The sequence below is a fragment of the Carassius gibelio genome, chromosome B2 (genome assembly GCF_023724105.1).
Source record: "Carassius gibelio isolate Cgi1373 ecotype wild population from Czech Republic chromosome B2, carGib1.2-hapl.c, whole genome shotgun sequence".
NCBI lineage: Eukaryota > Metazoa > Chordata > Actinopteri > Cypriniformes > Cyprinidae > Carassius > Carassius gibelio.
This window is the reverse complement of record NC_068397.1, coordinates 25,827,956-25,845,381: the sequence shown is the minus strand read 5'-3', so window position 1 is coordinate 25,845,381 and position 17,426 is coordinate 25,827,956. Positions and strand designations below refer to the sequence as shown.

The following is a 17,426-nucleotide window of genomic DNA, read 5'->3' as shown; positions in this document are numbered from 1 at the left end:
GGTAAATAAAGGAGGAAAGTTCACATACCAGAAGGAAAGATGAAAGCTGAAAATAAAAGCAGAGGAGCCATGCAGGAAAGAAAAAGAAAGGAAAGAAAATATGATAGACAGACTGTCCTCATGTGTCCTGCACCCCATGGAGATGAACTTTGACCTTTCTAACAGCCTATTGACACACAGAGGTCAGTGGATCGAGGCCTCAAGAAACTAAACAAACGCAGATTATGACCGCTATAGTCACAGGACACTCTCTTTCGTCTCTCTTCCTGCTCAGCACTCATTACACTCCTCACGCTCGCTCCTCTGCATTGCAACAGCTCAAAGTGGAGAAACAGCAGAATTTCATCATCATTTCGGCTGCTTCATTAGTGATATGAACACACACACACATATAGTTGTGAGGAGATGTAGATTTTTCAGTGGCTTTTCTCTGGGGTTAAATCTCTCTCTCATCCGCTCCTCCGAGCGTCTGTTTATTTGGGATTCTTGGGACGGGAGGGATGTGCGAAATGAAATATTAATGAAATGAAGGGCGTTTGGCAAATCTTTTACACCGTCCTGTTTCTGTGCCACTGCTAATGTCGAGGGTCACAGGGTCCCCCTGAGGCCTCATAGCACACTGAGTGACATTTGAGGGGGTTTTGCAGAATGTCCTGAAGCATGTTACCCTTGTACACAACATGCTGTTGTTTACAGAAGCACATGTGGTGTGTGTGTACACTTTTTGAGCACTGGGTATTGTTGTTGTTGTTTTTTTGGTGAATACATAGTATGTATGATTTACATACACTTGAATATGTCTGAGATTTAAAACACTTTAGAATAAGGTTCCATTAGTTAATGTTAGTTATATTTAACAATGAACAATACATTTATTACTACATTTATTAATTTATCAAATGTTAAAATTAATGTTAAAGTTAATGAAAATACAGTTATTGATTGTTAGTTCATGCTAATTCACAGTGCATTAACTAATGTTTAAAAGCAAAACTTTTGATTTGAATAATGGAATTATAAATGTTTAAAATTAACATTAAGTAAGGAATAATTGATGACGGCCGTTGAGTTATTAGAAAAATAATCCACACCCGAGGTCATTATGCCTTTACACCTGGGTGTGCTTCTTTTTTCTAGTAATTCAATGGCCCAGAGTCAATTATTCTGCTTATACTACGGTTACCACACCTGAAAACATCGATCAGATGATATGATTCGTCTGGTTTTTGTACTTAAATGGCTATTGTGAGTAGGATTATTTCTTCCGCATCTCATCCAACGCCTCTTTTGCTAGTTCCAAAACGTAATTTTAAAGCTGGTAATGGAGGCTTGAGCCGTTGATAGCATTCTAATGTAGTTATTAATGAAGTTATTAGAAAGAGAGGCGATGGAGACACACACACACAGAGAGAGAGAGAGAGAGAGAGAGCTTGTGTGAGTTAGGCTAACATACCTCTGTGCGTCCCTCAACAGTCTTCTGCTGCAGCGTCACTAACATCACTGTTAGGACCTCGCTAGTGGGAAATGTCATGTGTAGCCTTTAAGTTGCCACACTATGTAGGTATACTATATAACTGATAAAATCATCATGTCAGCGCTGACAACACCAAACTGTGTGACAGTTATTACAGTTTTTAATATGCAAAATGATATGGAACTGTGATATAATGCGTTCAAGAGAGCTGCCTGGAACTACGTTCGCTGTGCATTTCCCAGAAAATAATCGTACACCTCAGAATGTCCGTCAGCCAATCAGATTCAAGCATTCAATGGACCCGAGATTAATAAATGCTGTAGAATAATGCAAATTCTTGCTTAGTTCATATTAACTAAAGTAGTTAACATTAACTAATGGAACCTTAAAGTGTTACAAATGTTACTTTTTCATTGTTAAAAGTTAAATTTTAATATAATATTTAATAGATTATGTGTTAAATTGTATTGTGCCAGCTCAGACTAAATCAGATTTTTTTTATTAAATACATTGTTTAATTTTTAAACCTATACATTTAGATTTTTTTTTCTGTTTTATTAAGAATTGCTATATCCTGATTATATAATATTATGTAATTTACAATTTAAAAAACTGCATTAATAGTTACTTTGTTAGTTTCGTCAGTCCACTGACAAAGAAAAGGAGCAGTGAGTATAGATTCAGTGAATGATTCAGTGTTTTTGAACAAATCAATTGAGTAAATGATTCGGTGAAACTTTCATGAGAAAAAATGCCAGATGTACAGACAAATGGAAAAAATATGCAGAGTTGCAAGGTATTATTTTTATTTTTCAACTGCCTACTTTTAACTTGAGTGCCACATTTTTCAGAACACATTTGTCATTTTCAAGATGCCATAAAAGACGTGAGGGTCACTGTCCATTTAGCAAGTTTTACATGGAAAATGCAGTAGAATGCAAAAACTTGTTCTGTGTGAGGGGCCCCTAAATGATTGAATGAATCATTTGAGCAAATGACTCAACAGTCACTTGTCGCCACCTAATGGCAAAGTGGACCTGCATAAATAGACACTAAAAAAATTGAGAAATCCCCAAGTATAATTGAAGCCAAATATTAAATAATAACACAAGGGTTGATCAGGATGTGTTAGAACTTTCTGAATTACATTAAAATTCTTCCAGTTCAAAGAGACCAAGAACAAAGAAAGATGGATATGGTGGAAAAATAGAGACGGGTGGGAAGGCAGAAAATTGCAAAGGTGTAGAAATGTGTAGCCTGTGTTGTAGAGGGGATACAAGTGTCCACCATCAACTCAGAGAAATGAAGGTATGAATGGACAGAGTGAATGAAGGAGGAGTAAGGTGAAAGAAGAGGATATTTAAAGAGTGGGATGAAATCAGAGCGGAAAGAAGGATTGAAAGTACTGTAAAATGCAAAAATTGAAATTGTATCCATGTGTTTTCTCTTCTGTTTAACTTACATTTCCCTCAGGAATGAGTGGGATATAGAGAAGTGGGAGAGCTTTATTCACACATTTTTCCTCTTAAAGAGATCAATAAACATGACATAGAAAAAGAAACAGAACTACACATACAGATACTCACATACTGTAAAACAAGTAGATACCTTGAGAGAATGTCAAACATACACAACAGGACACACACACACTTACTGATGTTAATGATATCTGATGTGTGCAGAGAGGTTAGCATATTTACTACTCTAAAAAAGCAATTAGCGCTACAGAGAAATGAAATGAAAGAGTTAATAAAATATGGCTGGAAACAGATGGAAGGGAAATTTGAGTATTTGTCAAAATGGGTTGAAAAAATCTAAGACAAATTGAGTGTCTAGAACTAGAAGCAGCATTGGTAAATAAAATTAGTTTTTTAATTGAATATTTAATTTTCATATATTGATTATTTTATGATTTCCACCAAGGGAGACAGTTATACCACAGGAAAATATGTGCAAATCCAGACTTTTCTAAAATGACATCATAATAGTTTCAATATCACTGGACATTTTGGAAATATTATTATTATTATTATTATTATTATTATTATTATTATTATTAATAATAATAATAATAACAATAACATTTTGCAGGTTAAAATATTTATTATAAATATAACCACTTTATTTGTGTTTTAAATGTTATATTTATTTATCAAAGTCACACCCCCCTAAATTTACCACGCCCACACATTTCTACATCATTGTGTGGAAAGATTTGCGTACTGCCGCCCAAATGTTCACACAAAGGCGTCATGGTTTCAGTAACCACAGTTAGTGTTGAAGCAGTCATGTCAGGGAGATGCTGTGTGTATCTAGGCGAAAGCACTTTATTTGGCCTTTCGAAAGTAGATGCATTTAGGAATCTTTAAGATTACTTACAACAGAACAGCAACGCATTTTATGGACGACCGTTTCGTGAAGGTTTCGTGAGAGGAGCTCATTCTCACTTTGCTACGACAATCTGGCGCTTCTGAATCAGCTATATGTTTTATTATCAGTTTAAGTAGTTGCTACTGACTTTTCAAATGAGGAGTTTTGATCATTTTGTGTGTGTGTGTGTGTGTGTGTGTGTGAGAGAGAGAGAGAGAGAGAGACAGGGTCACATCACAGTGGACTCAGCTATATAGTCTGTGGCTTGTATACTGCAAACACATACGAGCTTCATCACTCTGTCTGTCATGCCACTCTGTTCCCCATTTGGGCTTGAACTGAAGGTGAAACTAAAGACATTATTAACTGTCTTTATATTTATTTTAAAAGATGAAAATCACGATTTTGGAAAGGGGGTGTTACATTTCCGATAAGTGCTTGTGGTGTTTGGCCAATCACAATGCACTGGGTCATTTAGCCAATCAGAGCAGACTGCACTTGTCGGAAGGAGGGACTTTTTAGAAAGGCATGTTTGAAAGAGGCGGGGCATAGAGGACCTACGATAATGTACAGTATTTGAAAAATAATGTGTTTTTTGAACATTAAAGCATGTTAACTTATTCTATTACACATTCTGTTCTGGATCACTCATTGGCTGCAACTGCCATTTCAACACCCTAGTTTTTTTCACGTCTTTTGATTTATTATAAAATAAATATAACAAAAGTAGTACTTCATCTCACTAAGGTATAGCAAGTGCAGGAAGTTGTCACTTGTCATTTAAAGAAATAATTAATGTCAGACAACAGCCTATAATGCAGAATTATTTAATTACCTACAGTACATAGTTAAATACAAATTAATAAGTTATAACAAATAAATAATGCATTGAATATTTTTAAATGTTCCATGTTTATCCAACACAGACATGCTGCTGTAGTTTTTGTAGTCTGAATCGCTTAATGCATAGCTCTATTTTGACATCGGCTCATCAGATGACTCCCTCTATTGCCACTGTCAATCGTAGCAATGCCTAGCAGCACAATTTAACGGATTTTCTCGTGTACATTACAAATTTGTGTTTGTCATTCCTGGTATACGTGGATGTTTGGTCATTTTAGACAAACAAAACTCTTCTCCAAATTGTGAATGGATTATGTAGGCACAGTGCAGGAGGCTGGAAATGACCGAGCTGGCTTATATAAAACCAGGAAGTAATTGTGCATAGTCAATAAATTATTTTTCATGCCATTCCGAACCTGAAACACTGTCGTTCACATACTTTTGAAAATCAAACGAGTAGTTAATCCTGATAAGCGCTCGTCGTCACAGTTGTAAACACGATGGCTTTCTTCTTTCGTGAGGGCACCGCAGTATCTTTGTTTCCAGGCGGACCATTAAAGAACGCGACACACATGTCTCGTGGAAATCATGTATAATTCAACCAATCCGATGACGACTTCGAAGCTCCTGAAGTGTTTCCACTTTTGTGTCCCATATGCATCAGACATCTAGCCAACAGCCCGTGGGCATTACGTCTGAGACCGAGACTAGTTGTTCATCCTTAGAACACAAATTACAACCTTTGAGGGTGAGTTATTTATGACAAATTTTCATTTGTGAGACCTATCCCTTTAATCTGGAGATGTAAATATTTTGGTGCCTAAGGTAGACTAGACATGAATTTTAGAACTCACACACAAATAGTTTTGGACATCACACAACACACACCCACACAAAATAGAGTTTTATTTGTCCGTGTGCAAAATTAGAGCAAGACTTGCCCTGAGGAAAGATGTGGACAGATGAATGTTCCGTCTGAGACCATTTGACTAAGTCATGTATTCTTGCTTACCTCTCTCGGCACATAATTAAAAGCTTGTTTCTGTGTCTCTGTGTGCTATAGGGTACATTATTGTCATTCTCTGTTTATCTCTTTCTCTCCATGACGTTTTGCATTTGGCTCTGCTTTTCTAAATGCTTAACATTTGGCAGCACCACTTCAGGGATGTTTTCCTTATACTGTAGCATCTGGAAATACTTCAGAGTTTTCAAAAATATACACACACACGTTGAATCAGTCGATGAATCAGACATCAGATGTTGTGTCTTTGTTCTAAGGGCACTTTTCCATGACTAATGACTAGTTAACCGAGTGAAGCTGGCTTTGAGTATTCTGATACACTGGCCAGTGTCATTAAGCGCTGTCATAAGCAGCTGTGCGGCAAAGACATGACGTCATGTCTACCGCAGTCCAATCATGATGCATGGACAGCTGCAAAGAGAGAACGCTGGTTTTATGACAGAAACTGGATGTCCAGAGTCCTTGACTTTCTGTATGACTTTCCATGGAGCAGCAAAGTCAGCGTGACTGCTTCATCCCTCTTTCATTTGCACTATATGGAGAAGAGTGTCCAGCACATTCTTAATTATCAGTTTGCTGGAGTAAATGGTGACCGAATTTCCATTTTGGTGTGACCTGTTCCTTTAAGTGTGATGAAGAGTTTTGTTTTATGGCTGTAAATGTAATCCTCTGGAGGTGCACCTTTTCTTTTTTTTCTCCCTCCCTTTATTAAAGTTTTGCCTTAATTAGCAAATTGGACTGTTACCAATAATCCTGGAGGAGTGGCATGTGCCGGAGGAGAAAGAGAGGCAGGAAGAGAGAGAGTGATGGGATTTTTCAGAAATATCTCTGCGATGATGTAAGGGTTGAAAATTTGGGATGTGGCTGTAAGAGTCTGGGTAGCACGTGTTTGTCAAAAGATTTGGTAACACTGCCAATTCTCACTATTGGCTAGTTGCTTATTAGCATGCTAATTAATGACATATTGGCTGTTTATTATTAATTATAAAGCACATATTCTGTGTGAATATTCTACATCCCTAATCTTACTCAATACTTAAACTTAACAACTACCTAAGTTACTAATTATTAAGAAGCAGCAAATGAAAAGTTTGAGGCAAAATTTATAGTGTTTTGTTAATAGCGTGAATTGGACCTTAAAATTAAGTGTTTAATTATTATTATTAATCTTCATTTTTTTAATCAATATTAAAATAAGATATTGATTAACACAAAACATCTAGGTTGACAATTAACTAGGGATTGGGTCAAAAATGTCATAGTATTTTCAATGCATGGTGAAATGCCCTTGTGATGAACTCCTTGGTTAAAAGACAGTCAATTTATGTAACAAAAGATTTTAAATAAATGTTTTTCTTTTGAACATTGTATTCAACAGAGTATCCTGATTATCACGATTTCCACACAGTTATTAATTAGCACTGTTTTCAGAACTGACATTAAGAAATTATTTTTTTTTTTTAACCAAATCAATATATTAGTGATTTCTGAAGGATCATTGGACGCCAAAGACTGGAGTAATGATGCTCAAAATTCAGGAATAAATTACATTTTTAAATATATTGAAATAGAAAATAGTAATTTTAAATTATAAAATATATTTCACAATTTTACTGGGTATTTTTACAAATGTTCATGTCTTCAAATGCAGTATTTAGATATTTTTAAATATTTCAATCTAATTTGTTTCTTTCTAGGTTTGAGTTAGAAGTATTTAACAAAAATTTATGGCAAACCAAAGAAAATCTCTATAAAAGTGTGAAAAAATCTACAGTGTCCCATGTACAGTGTACGGTAATATAAGCTCATTTTTGTCTCTCTCTCTCTCTGTGTGTCTGTCAGTGTTCAGCGGCCCGCGGTTTTCTCAGGAGCCAGCGGATCAGTCTGTGGTGATCGGGGAGAGAGTAGTTTTGTCCTGCGTGGTGTTTAACTACACCGGCATTGTACAGTGGACCAAAGACGGACTGGCTCTTGGCATCGGAGAAGATCTGAGGGGTGAGCGCACACACATACATCAGATCACACTAACCGAGAGCATCATGAACCTTTTGTAGAGGGGAAATGAGTGACAGTATCATCTCAATAAGAGCTATAGGTGAGAAAAGACAAGACCAAAATAAAAGAAGTACCTTTGATTGCAGGACAGGAAAGTTTAGCAGTACAAATTTGGTTAAGCATTAAAGGGTACATGGTTTTAAATGAATAAACCAAGAAAAATTGCAGCTGCGTCAGTTAGCGATCACCATGCATTTTAGTTGTATCTAGTCATTCTAGTTTGGAGTAACAAAAGGATGGGTACGATGACTGGATTTCAGTATAAAACAAATTACTGTCCAGATTTAGAAATATGAATACATGATTTCTGCTAAAGTGTGTCCAATTATGCAACCTAATTTTCAATGATACAAATTCTTTTGGAATTTGGCTCAGAAATCTGTCAAGCCTCATGCCTCTATGTATGTCTATACAACATATAATATGTTGCAATGCAACATTCAGACAACATAAGATTTCTCCCTCTCCTCCATTTAAAATGAGGCATCAGACATATTTTTTTCCTTTCATTGTCCAGACATTGCCGTTTTCTTTCTTTGTCCTCTGTCTCGCTCTCTCTTTTTCCCTTTTTTTTTGGACGTGTTGCTCTTGTCCACTCTAATCACATACACATATAGATGTGCAAACACTTGCACAGGTTAAGCATCTGCTTGCTGATTGGTTGAGCTAAAGGATGATGTAATCATTGCCAATACTTTTGTCCTCCTAGTATCCAGATCGATGATGTCATAATGTGTGTGCTAGAGAGAGAGTGCAGTCTGAATGCCAATGTGTTGGAGTGCTGCCCTCTGGTGTCAAACACATGTCCTGCAATCCACCACATAATCACAATGACTGGCTAAACTGACTGTATAAATATGAAGGCAAAATAAATATGAATTCTGACTGTACATACAAGGTTTGCTGGGGCTTTTGCAGCACAATATTATCTCATCTGAAATGATAAGTGCATTAAAACATTTTACCGTGATTTAGTGTGATGATGATGTGTGTGTGTGTTTCAGCATGGCCACGGTACCGTGTTTTGCGTATTTTGGATGTTGGGCAGTATAACCTAGAGATCACATCAGCAGACCTGACCGATGACTCCCTGTACGAGTGTCAAGCCACTGAAGCTGCTCTGAGGTCCAGAAGAGCTAAACTCACTGTTCTGAGTGAGTACACACTGAAGAAGAGCAGAACAGCATACTGCCATTATAGTGTTTTTACAGGATGTATAATGTAAGAAATATGCACTTGTTTTGCATTCAATTCTTGTGCTTTTCAGTAAACAACAGCACAGTGTGTGGAACACTGTTACTTACAATGCAATACACTGAACATAAAAAGTTTCCATTTCGAGTGTGATGAATGCACATAAAGCAATATGAACCAAAATTTAGTGCAAAAGTCAGTTAATTATATATCTGGGATTGTTGCAGTGAAAAGGTTGTAATATACTACTTTTTTAAATATTCACTGGCACATAATCTTAATAATTTTTAAAAAGTATGCAGTATACAGTATGCACGGTGCAGTCCAAACATAGCCACCAACACACAATAAGTAGGTTATATTTCTAAAGAATTCATTTTGCTTTCTTTATTTAAAAGAAAGGGCTTGGAAAGAATTTTTGTAATGTCTTTAAAATGATAATATACTTATCAAGGCTGCGCTTTTTGTTCAAAACTACAGTAACTGTGAAATATTATAACAAATAAAAATAACAATTAAATTTTTATGTATTTTGAAATTGTATTTATTCCTGATAGCAAAAGCTGAATTTTCCGCCTCATTACTCCAGTCTTTAGTTTCACCTGATTCTTCAGAAATCATTCTAATATGCTGATTTTATGCTCAAGAAACATTATTATTATTATTATTATTATATGTCTGCCATCTCTTTCAATCAGTTTGATGCATACAAATATTTTCTTTTCAAATCTTACTGACCCAAAAAAACCTTTTGAACAATAGTGCATAGTAAACAATATTTAAAAGAAAACAAAATACCGTATATGTGTCAGTAGTTCTAGATGTTATCTGTGTGCCCAGTGTGTAAGGCACTTTCAGCGTATTATCTGTCTATCTGTGTAGTTCCTCCTGAAGGTCCTGTTATCGAGGGCTCTCCAGAGATCCTGCTGACAGCAGGAACCTCATATAACCTCACCTGTGTGTCTCGAGGAGCAAAGCCACTGTCAACAATAGAATGGTACAAAGATGGGATCATAGTGGAGGGAGCCCATACCAGCACTGTGAGTGAGCACACAAGCAAATCAAGATAACATGAAAATCACATGTATGAGAACAGATGGTATACATTATTTCTATCAATCTATCTGTCAGGAGGTGTTAGCGGACAGGAAGAGGGTGACCACAAAAAGTTTTCTGGAGATCCAGCCAGTGGACACAGACACAGGACGAAATTTCACCTGTATAGCTTCAAACCTGGCCGCCCCACTGGGAAAGAGGGCCAACGTGACTCTCAACGTCCACCGTAAGTGTTTGTACACCTACCGTATTTTTCGCACCTTTTTAGCACCTGAGTATAAGTCGCATCAGTCCAAAAATACGTCATGATGAGGAAAAAACATATATGAGTCGCACTGGACTATAAGTCGCATTTATTCAGGACCAAGAACCAAGAGAAAACATTACCGTCTACAGCCGCGAGAGGGCGCTCTATGCTGCTCAGTGGTAGACTACAGGAGCACTGAGCAGCATAGAGCGCCCTCTAGCGGCTGTAGACGGTAATGTTTTCTCTTGGTTCATTTCTCTTGGTTCATGTCAAATTATTTTTGATAAATAAGTCACACCTGACTATAAGTCGCAGGACCAGCCAAACTATGAAAAAAAGCGTGACTTATAGTCCGGAAAATACGGTAATTTGCTTTGCTGGCATACTGTATATCCAAAAGAAGTGCTCGAATGACCTCTCAATCTCTCTCCAGATCCTCCTACAGTCATCCTGTCTATAGAGCCTCGCTCGGTTCTAGAAGGAGAGCGAGTTAAATTTACCTGCCAGGCCACTGCCAACCCTCCCATTATGGGCTACAGGTTAGTGTGTAGTGTGGCTGTACACACTAACACATACACCATACAGAGAAAATTCAAACCTGGCTGCCCCGCAGATTTTTATATATTTATTTGTTTTTAAATATGTATAGTATAGCTTTTATTAATTTGTATTCAAGTTCTGGTTTTAATTATTTTAGTACCTCAAGAAAAGGAGAAATGTTGTCTTGGCCAATAGCTGAAATACAATAAGTTCAAGTTTTTTATATTTTATTTCATTTATTTTTTTCTGCATTAGTAAACTATAATAAGCCTAATGTGTTGTAGGTGGGCTAAGGGGGGCGTGATTCTGGACGGAGCGAGAGAAAGTGTGTTTGAGACGACAGCAGATCACTCGTTCTTCACTGAGCCTGTGTCCTGTCTGGTCTTTAATGCGGTGGGCAGCACTAACGTCAGTATTTTGGTGGATGTTCACTGTGAGTATCTTAGTCCATCCGTCTATGATCTACCACACAGGTCTACTCTTGGGTTTATGTTATACTGTATGAGTTTGCCATTGTCTTTATTCAAATGCGGTTTAATTTTTTTTTATGCCAATTTGCATAATTGCATTTAGGGAAATTTGAATAACTTTTAGTGTTTTTGTTTTTCAGTTTAAATTGTTTTAGTAAATTGTTATAACCTTCTTTTTTTCTCTCTCTCATGTAGTTGGTCCAATTTTGGTGGTGGAGCCGAGGCCTGTAACAGTGGATGTTGACTCTGATGTCATACTCAACTGTAAATGGTCAGGAAATCCTCCGCTCACCCTCACATGGACCAAGAAGGGCTCCAGTATGGTCAGTGCACACTAGATAATGCTTCCTACACCTTACAAAGTGCACTTACCTCTAACACACACACAAAAAATGGACACATTCAGCAAAAACACTCGATAGTCAATTGACTATTTTTAATGCAGTCCATCTTTCTTTCTTCAACTCTTTTTGTTGATCAGGTCCTCAGTAATAGTAATCAGTTATTCCTGAAGTCTGTGAGTCAGGCAGATGCAGGACAGTACGTGTGTAAGGCCATCGTTCCCAGAATTGGTGTTGGAGAAACAGAAGTCACTCTTACAGTCAATGGTCAGTAACACTGTATGTACATAACTACACAAAAATCTGTCTAGATTTGAAAAGTGTGATATGACTCTCTTATGATGTGATTGGGTGTCCAGGTCCTCCAATCATCTCGAGCGAGCCGGTCCAGTATGCCGTGAGAGGAGAGAAGGGGGAGATCAAGTGCTACATAGCCAGCACCCCTCCACCGGACAAAATCGTGAGTTGAATTCCCACTCTGTATACTACATAAATAATAATATAGCTTTTATAACAGGTTATTCTGGACACGTGGCATGTTGTGATTTCATGCATTGTGCAGATACTAAATAAATGTGGAATAGATAATCAAGATTTTTTAGTAAAGAAATGTCTCATTTTTTTAGAGCTTTAAAGTTTGTGTTTTTGAGGTAGGGATGATCTTCCTGTTTACCACTAGGATGTTCTGCTGATGGGTTGAGAATATAACTAATAGTGCAGAAATGACATAAAGCAGCTTTATTCAGCTTTACGTATTCTGTTGATGTCTCTTACTGTACTTGTTTTCCGTCCTTCTTTTATCATCTTTACACTATGCTTGATTGAATACTGAGAGAGAGAGAGAGAGAGAGAGAGAGAGAGAGAGAGCCAAAAGAAGCGTGAAAAATAGAGGTCAAGAAAATATCAAATGAGACATGAAAGATGAGGAGGGCTGGCGGGGAGGGGGAGAAAAAGAGTGATGGCGCAGAACAAAGTCCTGTACCTTTCAGTGTCGATTATCACCAGCAGACGACACGACATGACAGACAAATGAGTGAGCTTTTAACAATCTCAGCACTTTACTCAACGCTCTGCCTCTTTTCCTCCTTCCTTCACTCTCTCTCTCCTTCCTTCCACCTGTCCTCTAGTCAACGTCCTCCTCTTTATTGTTCTCCTTCAACCACCTTTCTAGTCACTCTTTTCCTTTCTCACATTTAAACAATTTGTAATATTAGCAAGAAAAAAGGAATGGTTATAATAAAACAAAATAAAACAACAGCTCTATAAAATAAAACCGAATAAAATTATTAATATAAAACAAATAGTATTTAACTTATATAATATTAGTAATATTAACAATATATTTTGTTAATTTACATTTTTTAATGATAAAAGAATGGCAAAAACTTAATAGTATTAATAGTATTAAGAATGGGAATGGTTTCAAATAAATTAATTATAAAAGAAAACTTAAATAAAAATATATAATATATAAAATTTATTTTATATATAATAATATAAATAATATGAAAAAATACATTATGATATATATATATATATATATATATATATATATATATATAAAACAACAGTTGAATAAAATAACATAAAAAGTTAAGTAAAAATAGCAGTATTAAAAATTATTATTATATATTAACAAATACAATACTAGTTTTCTAAATTATCAATAAACATACTAGTTCAAATAGTAAACCAAGAATAGTGAAAATATAGGGGAAAAATTCTAGTTAAAAATTAAACTGAATAATTCAAAATAAATGAAAAGTTTTAACGAAATGGAATGAGCTTTTGGAGTAATATTTAAGCAAGTTATTAAATGGTATAAAAATTAAATTAAAATTAGATTTGCCCATAATAGTATTATTATGCATGAGTTTAGTAATAGAGACACACTCCTCTGTTGCTCTCTTCCTCTGTCTGATGGATCTCTGGATAATGAGACATGACACAACAGGACTGGCCTTAATGTGAAGACAGTACTTATGAGATAATGAATAATGGAATAATTGAGAAAGAAAGTGGAGGAGAGGAAAGAAGAGTGGGCCATATGCTTTTTTTTCCTCATCCTCTCGTCCTTCCCGCTCTCACTGTCACTCTGTTGTCAGTTTGAGTGGGACATTAGCGCTGTGAATATTTGATGGAGTGTTATTCATTTTGTATGAACTATCTGCTCTCCCACAGTTCAGAGCAAAATCCTGAAAGGCTTGCAACGCCTGTGAACCCCAGCCTGTGTGTGTATAATGTGTGTGTGAATGCATACGTGTTTTTCTGCAGGTTTGGGCCTGGAAGGAGAACGTGTGGGAAAAAGAGAGAGGAACGCTGTTGGAGAGGTACACAGTGGAGCAGAGCCGTCCTGCGTCACAAGGGGGCGCCGTTCTGTCCACCCTCACCATCAATAATGTCATGGAGTCTGACTTCCAGTCCACCTACAACTGCACGGCATGGAACGCCTTTGGACCAGGAACCATGATCATCACGCTGGAGGAGACAGGTCAGGACGAAACACTCCCACTGTCTCTTTCTTAAGTATAGTGACTGTAGGTATAACTCTTCTCGTTTTCTCTCAGATATAGAGAAGTCATACTTTCATAGGTCTATATCAGATACGTAACACCTCTATCTCTCTCACTCTTTCTCATTCTCAGATATAGCATGTGTAGGTATTATACCTGTTTGTCTCTCTCACTGATATAGTGTAATGTTTAAGTATAGTGTAGTGTTTAATGTAGGTGTCTTTCTCTCAGATATATAATGGCTGTAGATATAATATCTATAAGTGTCCTTTATGTCTGTAGATATTAATTACTGGCCTCTCTGTCAGATATATTACCTCTAGGTGTCATTTTTTCAGATATATAAAAGCTATAGATATAATACCTATATCTCTCTCTCATATCATGTCCATCATATAATACCTCTCTCTCAAATTTAGCATCTCTAGATATTATTTATATTACTTTCTCTCATATAAAATGTATAAGGGTCTTTCTCTCTCAGATATAGTGTTCATTGGTCTCTCTCTCTCTCACATAGTGTGTGTAGTAGGTAATGTCTTTGACTTAGACATAGCATCTGTAGGTAATATAAATGTCTGTATAGTGTGTGTGTGTTAATGGCTGTCTCTCTCTCTCTCTCTCTCTCTCTCTCTCTCTCTCTCTCTCTCTCTCTCTCTCTCTCTCAGATATAGTGCCTGTAGGTGTGATAGCAGGTGGATCTGTTGGATCTTCTATTTTGCTTCTGCTCCTCCTGTTTGCTCTTATATTCTATCTGTATCGACAGCGCAAAGGCAGTGAGTAGACTGTATATGTGTGTGGCTTTGTGTGTGTGCATCTGTTTCATGTTCATTTGCTTGTGATGCATTTGTCCAAATTATCTCTGGAACTCAGACTATAAGAATATAAATATACATGTGTATTAAAAGGCAATGCTCTGAAAGTCAAATGGTGGAAAAAAGTGTAAATGCTTGATTATGGTTTGGCGCCCCCGTGTGTCTACAGGACAGAAATTTAATCATATTTTACCACAATATATGTTGCTAATTTATTTAAATAATAATTCTATTTTTAGAGCTACTATTAACATTTTTGCTAATACTCTTCCCTCACCAGTTGTGTGAAATGAAAATAATGGATATTTTAATTGTAATATACAGTATTTATATGCATTTATATTCAGTTAAATAAATATGCTTCCTATAATTTATGCTAAATTTAAACATTTTAAACAAAACCAAAAAAACTGAAATTAGAATAAACTTTGCTGAAAATAGCAAACTTTACAGAAACAGAAGAAAATTCTCAGTATGTTTTTCCATTTATGGAAAAAAACTGTTTTATGCTCTATTTCATTTTTTATTTCATTTTTTATATCTTTGACGTCGACTAAAGGCAATGCAAAATATCCATTTTAATGAGACACGTGCTAAAGATTTATGTGCCCTACCTTTTTATGGAATAGCCTGCTTACACACAGGTTCAGTCTTTTAACAATAAAATTAGTGAAATCATAATCTTTCTTTCAGCCCAAAGCCTATAAACTGCTGTGATTTATTTTAGCCATTAAATCATTTCATTTATTAAAATGATGTGAGGCTTTGAGTCAGTGATCTATAATGCTTGCAGGTCGTCGTGGAGTCACGCTGAAGCCAGACATTAAGGTGGAAACGGTCAACAAGGAAACTCACAGTCTTGAGGAAGAGGCTGCCGGCGCCTCCACAGCTACACGAATGGTAAAAGCTATGTATTCTGTGAGTATCTATAGCATAATTAGACTGTCAGGCTGACTGATATAACATTCATAATTATATGGTCAGACATTGTTTGTCATAATTAAAAATAAAGAAATTAAGACATCTTTAAAAAATTAACGATACTAGGGGTATTTTGCACATAAGTCATAAGTCATGTTAAAATTTGGTTAGCTCACCTTTTGACCTAACTAACAAGAGAGAAGTGTGACGAGAAATTCTGTTGGCACTTGGTTTCTCCATGAAGCACTGCCGTTCAAATATTTGGGGTCTGGAAGATTGTTTAAATGTTTTTGAAAGTCTCTTATGCTCATAAAAACTGTATATATTTGACCAAACGTAGAGCAAAATAGTAATATTATATTATATGATTTTGAAATATGTTCGAAAATGTAATTCTTGTAATAGATCATTATTACTGTCTTTAGTGTCACAAGATCCTCATGAAAACATTCTAATATGTTGATTTGGTGCTACAAATTATTTTTTATTATTATCAATGTAGAAAGCAGTTGAGCTGTGCAATATTCTGTGATAATCAAATAATCCTCAAAAATATGGTTAATAGAAACTTCAGAAGAACCTTTTTTTTTAAAATAGAAAGCTTTTATTCTTGTGATAAATTTAATGGCTGCTTGCTGAATAAAGTTTTCTTTATAATTTATTCATTTTCATTTATTTTAAAAGAAAATGTCACTGATCCTGAACTTCTGAATGGCAGTGTAGTAGTATGAAATATCAAACATATTGTGATTGTTCTGATTATATTCCGTTGTGCTGCATTTTTGCTTCAAGTGTAAACAGAACAATTACTTGTTGCGAGAAGTATCTGGTGTTTTCTGAATATAGTTTAACTGCTCTATAAAATCTCTACAATTACATTATCTAGTCCAGCTTTGGCAGCAAAAGCTGGATTGGTACATTTTTAGTCAACCATTTATATGAGCATTTAGTCTGACTCAAATCAAACTATTAAAGTGCATGTAAACATACCAGTTTTAGTGCTTTTCAAAAATGGGCCATATCTGCTTAATTTGATCCATAACAGTGAAAGAATTAAAGAAAGATACTGTTGAATAGATAAAAGATAAATCTGAAAATAAAAAGTTTCTAATGGTGAAAGACTTTCTTTCCACCACAATCTATAGAATATCTATTCTTCACTAATACTGATAAAGCTGATATCCTGTTTTCCTCCCTCTCTCTCCTTCTCTCCTCCTCCCTCTCTCTGTGTGTGTGTGTTTTGTCGTTTGATGGTTTAGTTTCTTCCCTCTGTCTCCCTCTCTCCCTCCACCCAGCCCTTCAAAGATGACATGGACCTGAAGCAGGACGTCCAGAGCGACACGGTGGAGCCCAAGGTGGAGGAGTATGAGCCCAAGGTAAGAAACAGCACAGGTGCATATAAACATCAATGCTATACTTAAAGGAGAAGTGTACAATTGTTTTGGAATTTGAGTTAACTTTATGCTGTTAAGTTTAAGTTTAATAACAAGGTTGATTGCCTCTGAAAGTGTAAAAACATACTGTGGCACCATCAAAATATTTCACTCTTTGAGACCCTAACCAGCA

At 36.0% G+C, this 17,426-nt stretch overlaps 1 protein-coding gene across 4 annotated transcripts in view; it reads left to right on the top strand.

Annotated features, from left to right (window-relative positions):
* kirrel1b (kirre like nephrin family adhesion molecule 1b) overlaps positions 1-17,426 on the top strand; it is a 34,415-nt gene that overhangs the window by 13,825 nt on the left and 3,164 nt on the right. Inside the window, exons 2-14 of one of the 4 annotated variants that reach the window (XM_052548940.1) lie at positions 7,551-7,703; positions 8,768-8,917; positions 9,840-9,997; positions 10,089-10,239; positions 10,694-10,799; positions 11,085-11,233; positions 11,466-11,593; positions 11,752-11,878; positions 11,971-12,071; positions 13,886-14,102; positions 14,793-14,900; positions 15,733-15,839; positions 17,156-17,236. In XM_052548940.1, coding sequence (XP_052404900.1) covers positions 7,551-7,703; positions 8,768-8,917; positions 9,840-9,997; positions 10,089-10,239; positions 10,694-10,799; positions 11,085-11,233; positions 11,466-11,593; positions 11,752-11,878; positions 11,971-12,071; positions 13,886-14,102; positions 14,793-14,900; positions 15,733-15,839; positions 17,156-17,236 — 1,736 coding nt within the window. Of the gene's footprint in view, positions 1-7,550; positions 7,704-8,767; positions 8,918-9,839; positions 9,998-10,088; positions 10,240-10,693; positions 10,800-11,084; positions 11,234-11,465; positions 11,594-11,751; positions 11,879-11,970; positions 12,072-13,885; positions 14,103-14,792; positions 14,901-15,732; positions 15,858-17,119; positions 17,237-17,426 lie in introns of all 4 variants that reach the window. The other 3 variants (XM_052548938.1, XM_052548939.1, XM_052548937.1) reach the window with 3 other exon arrangements.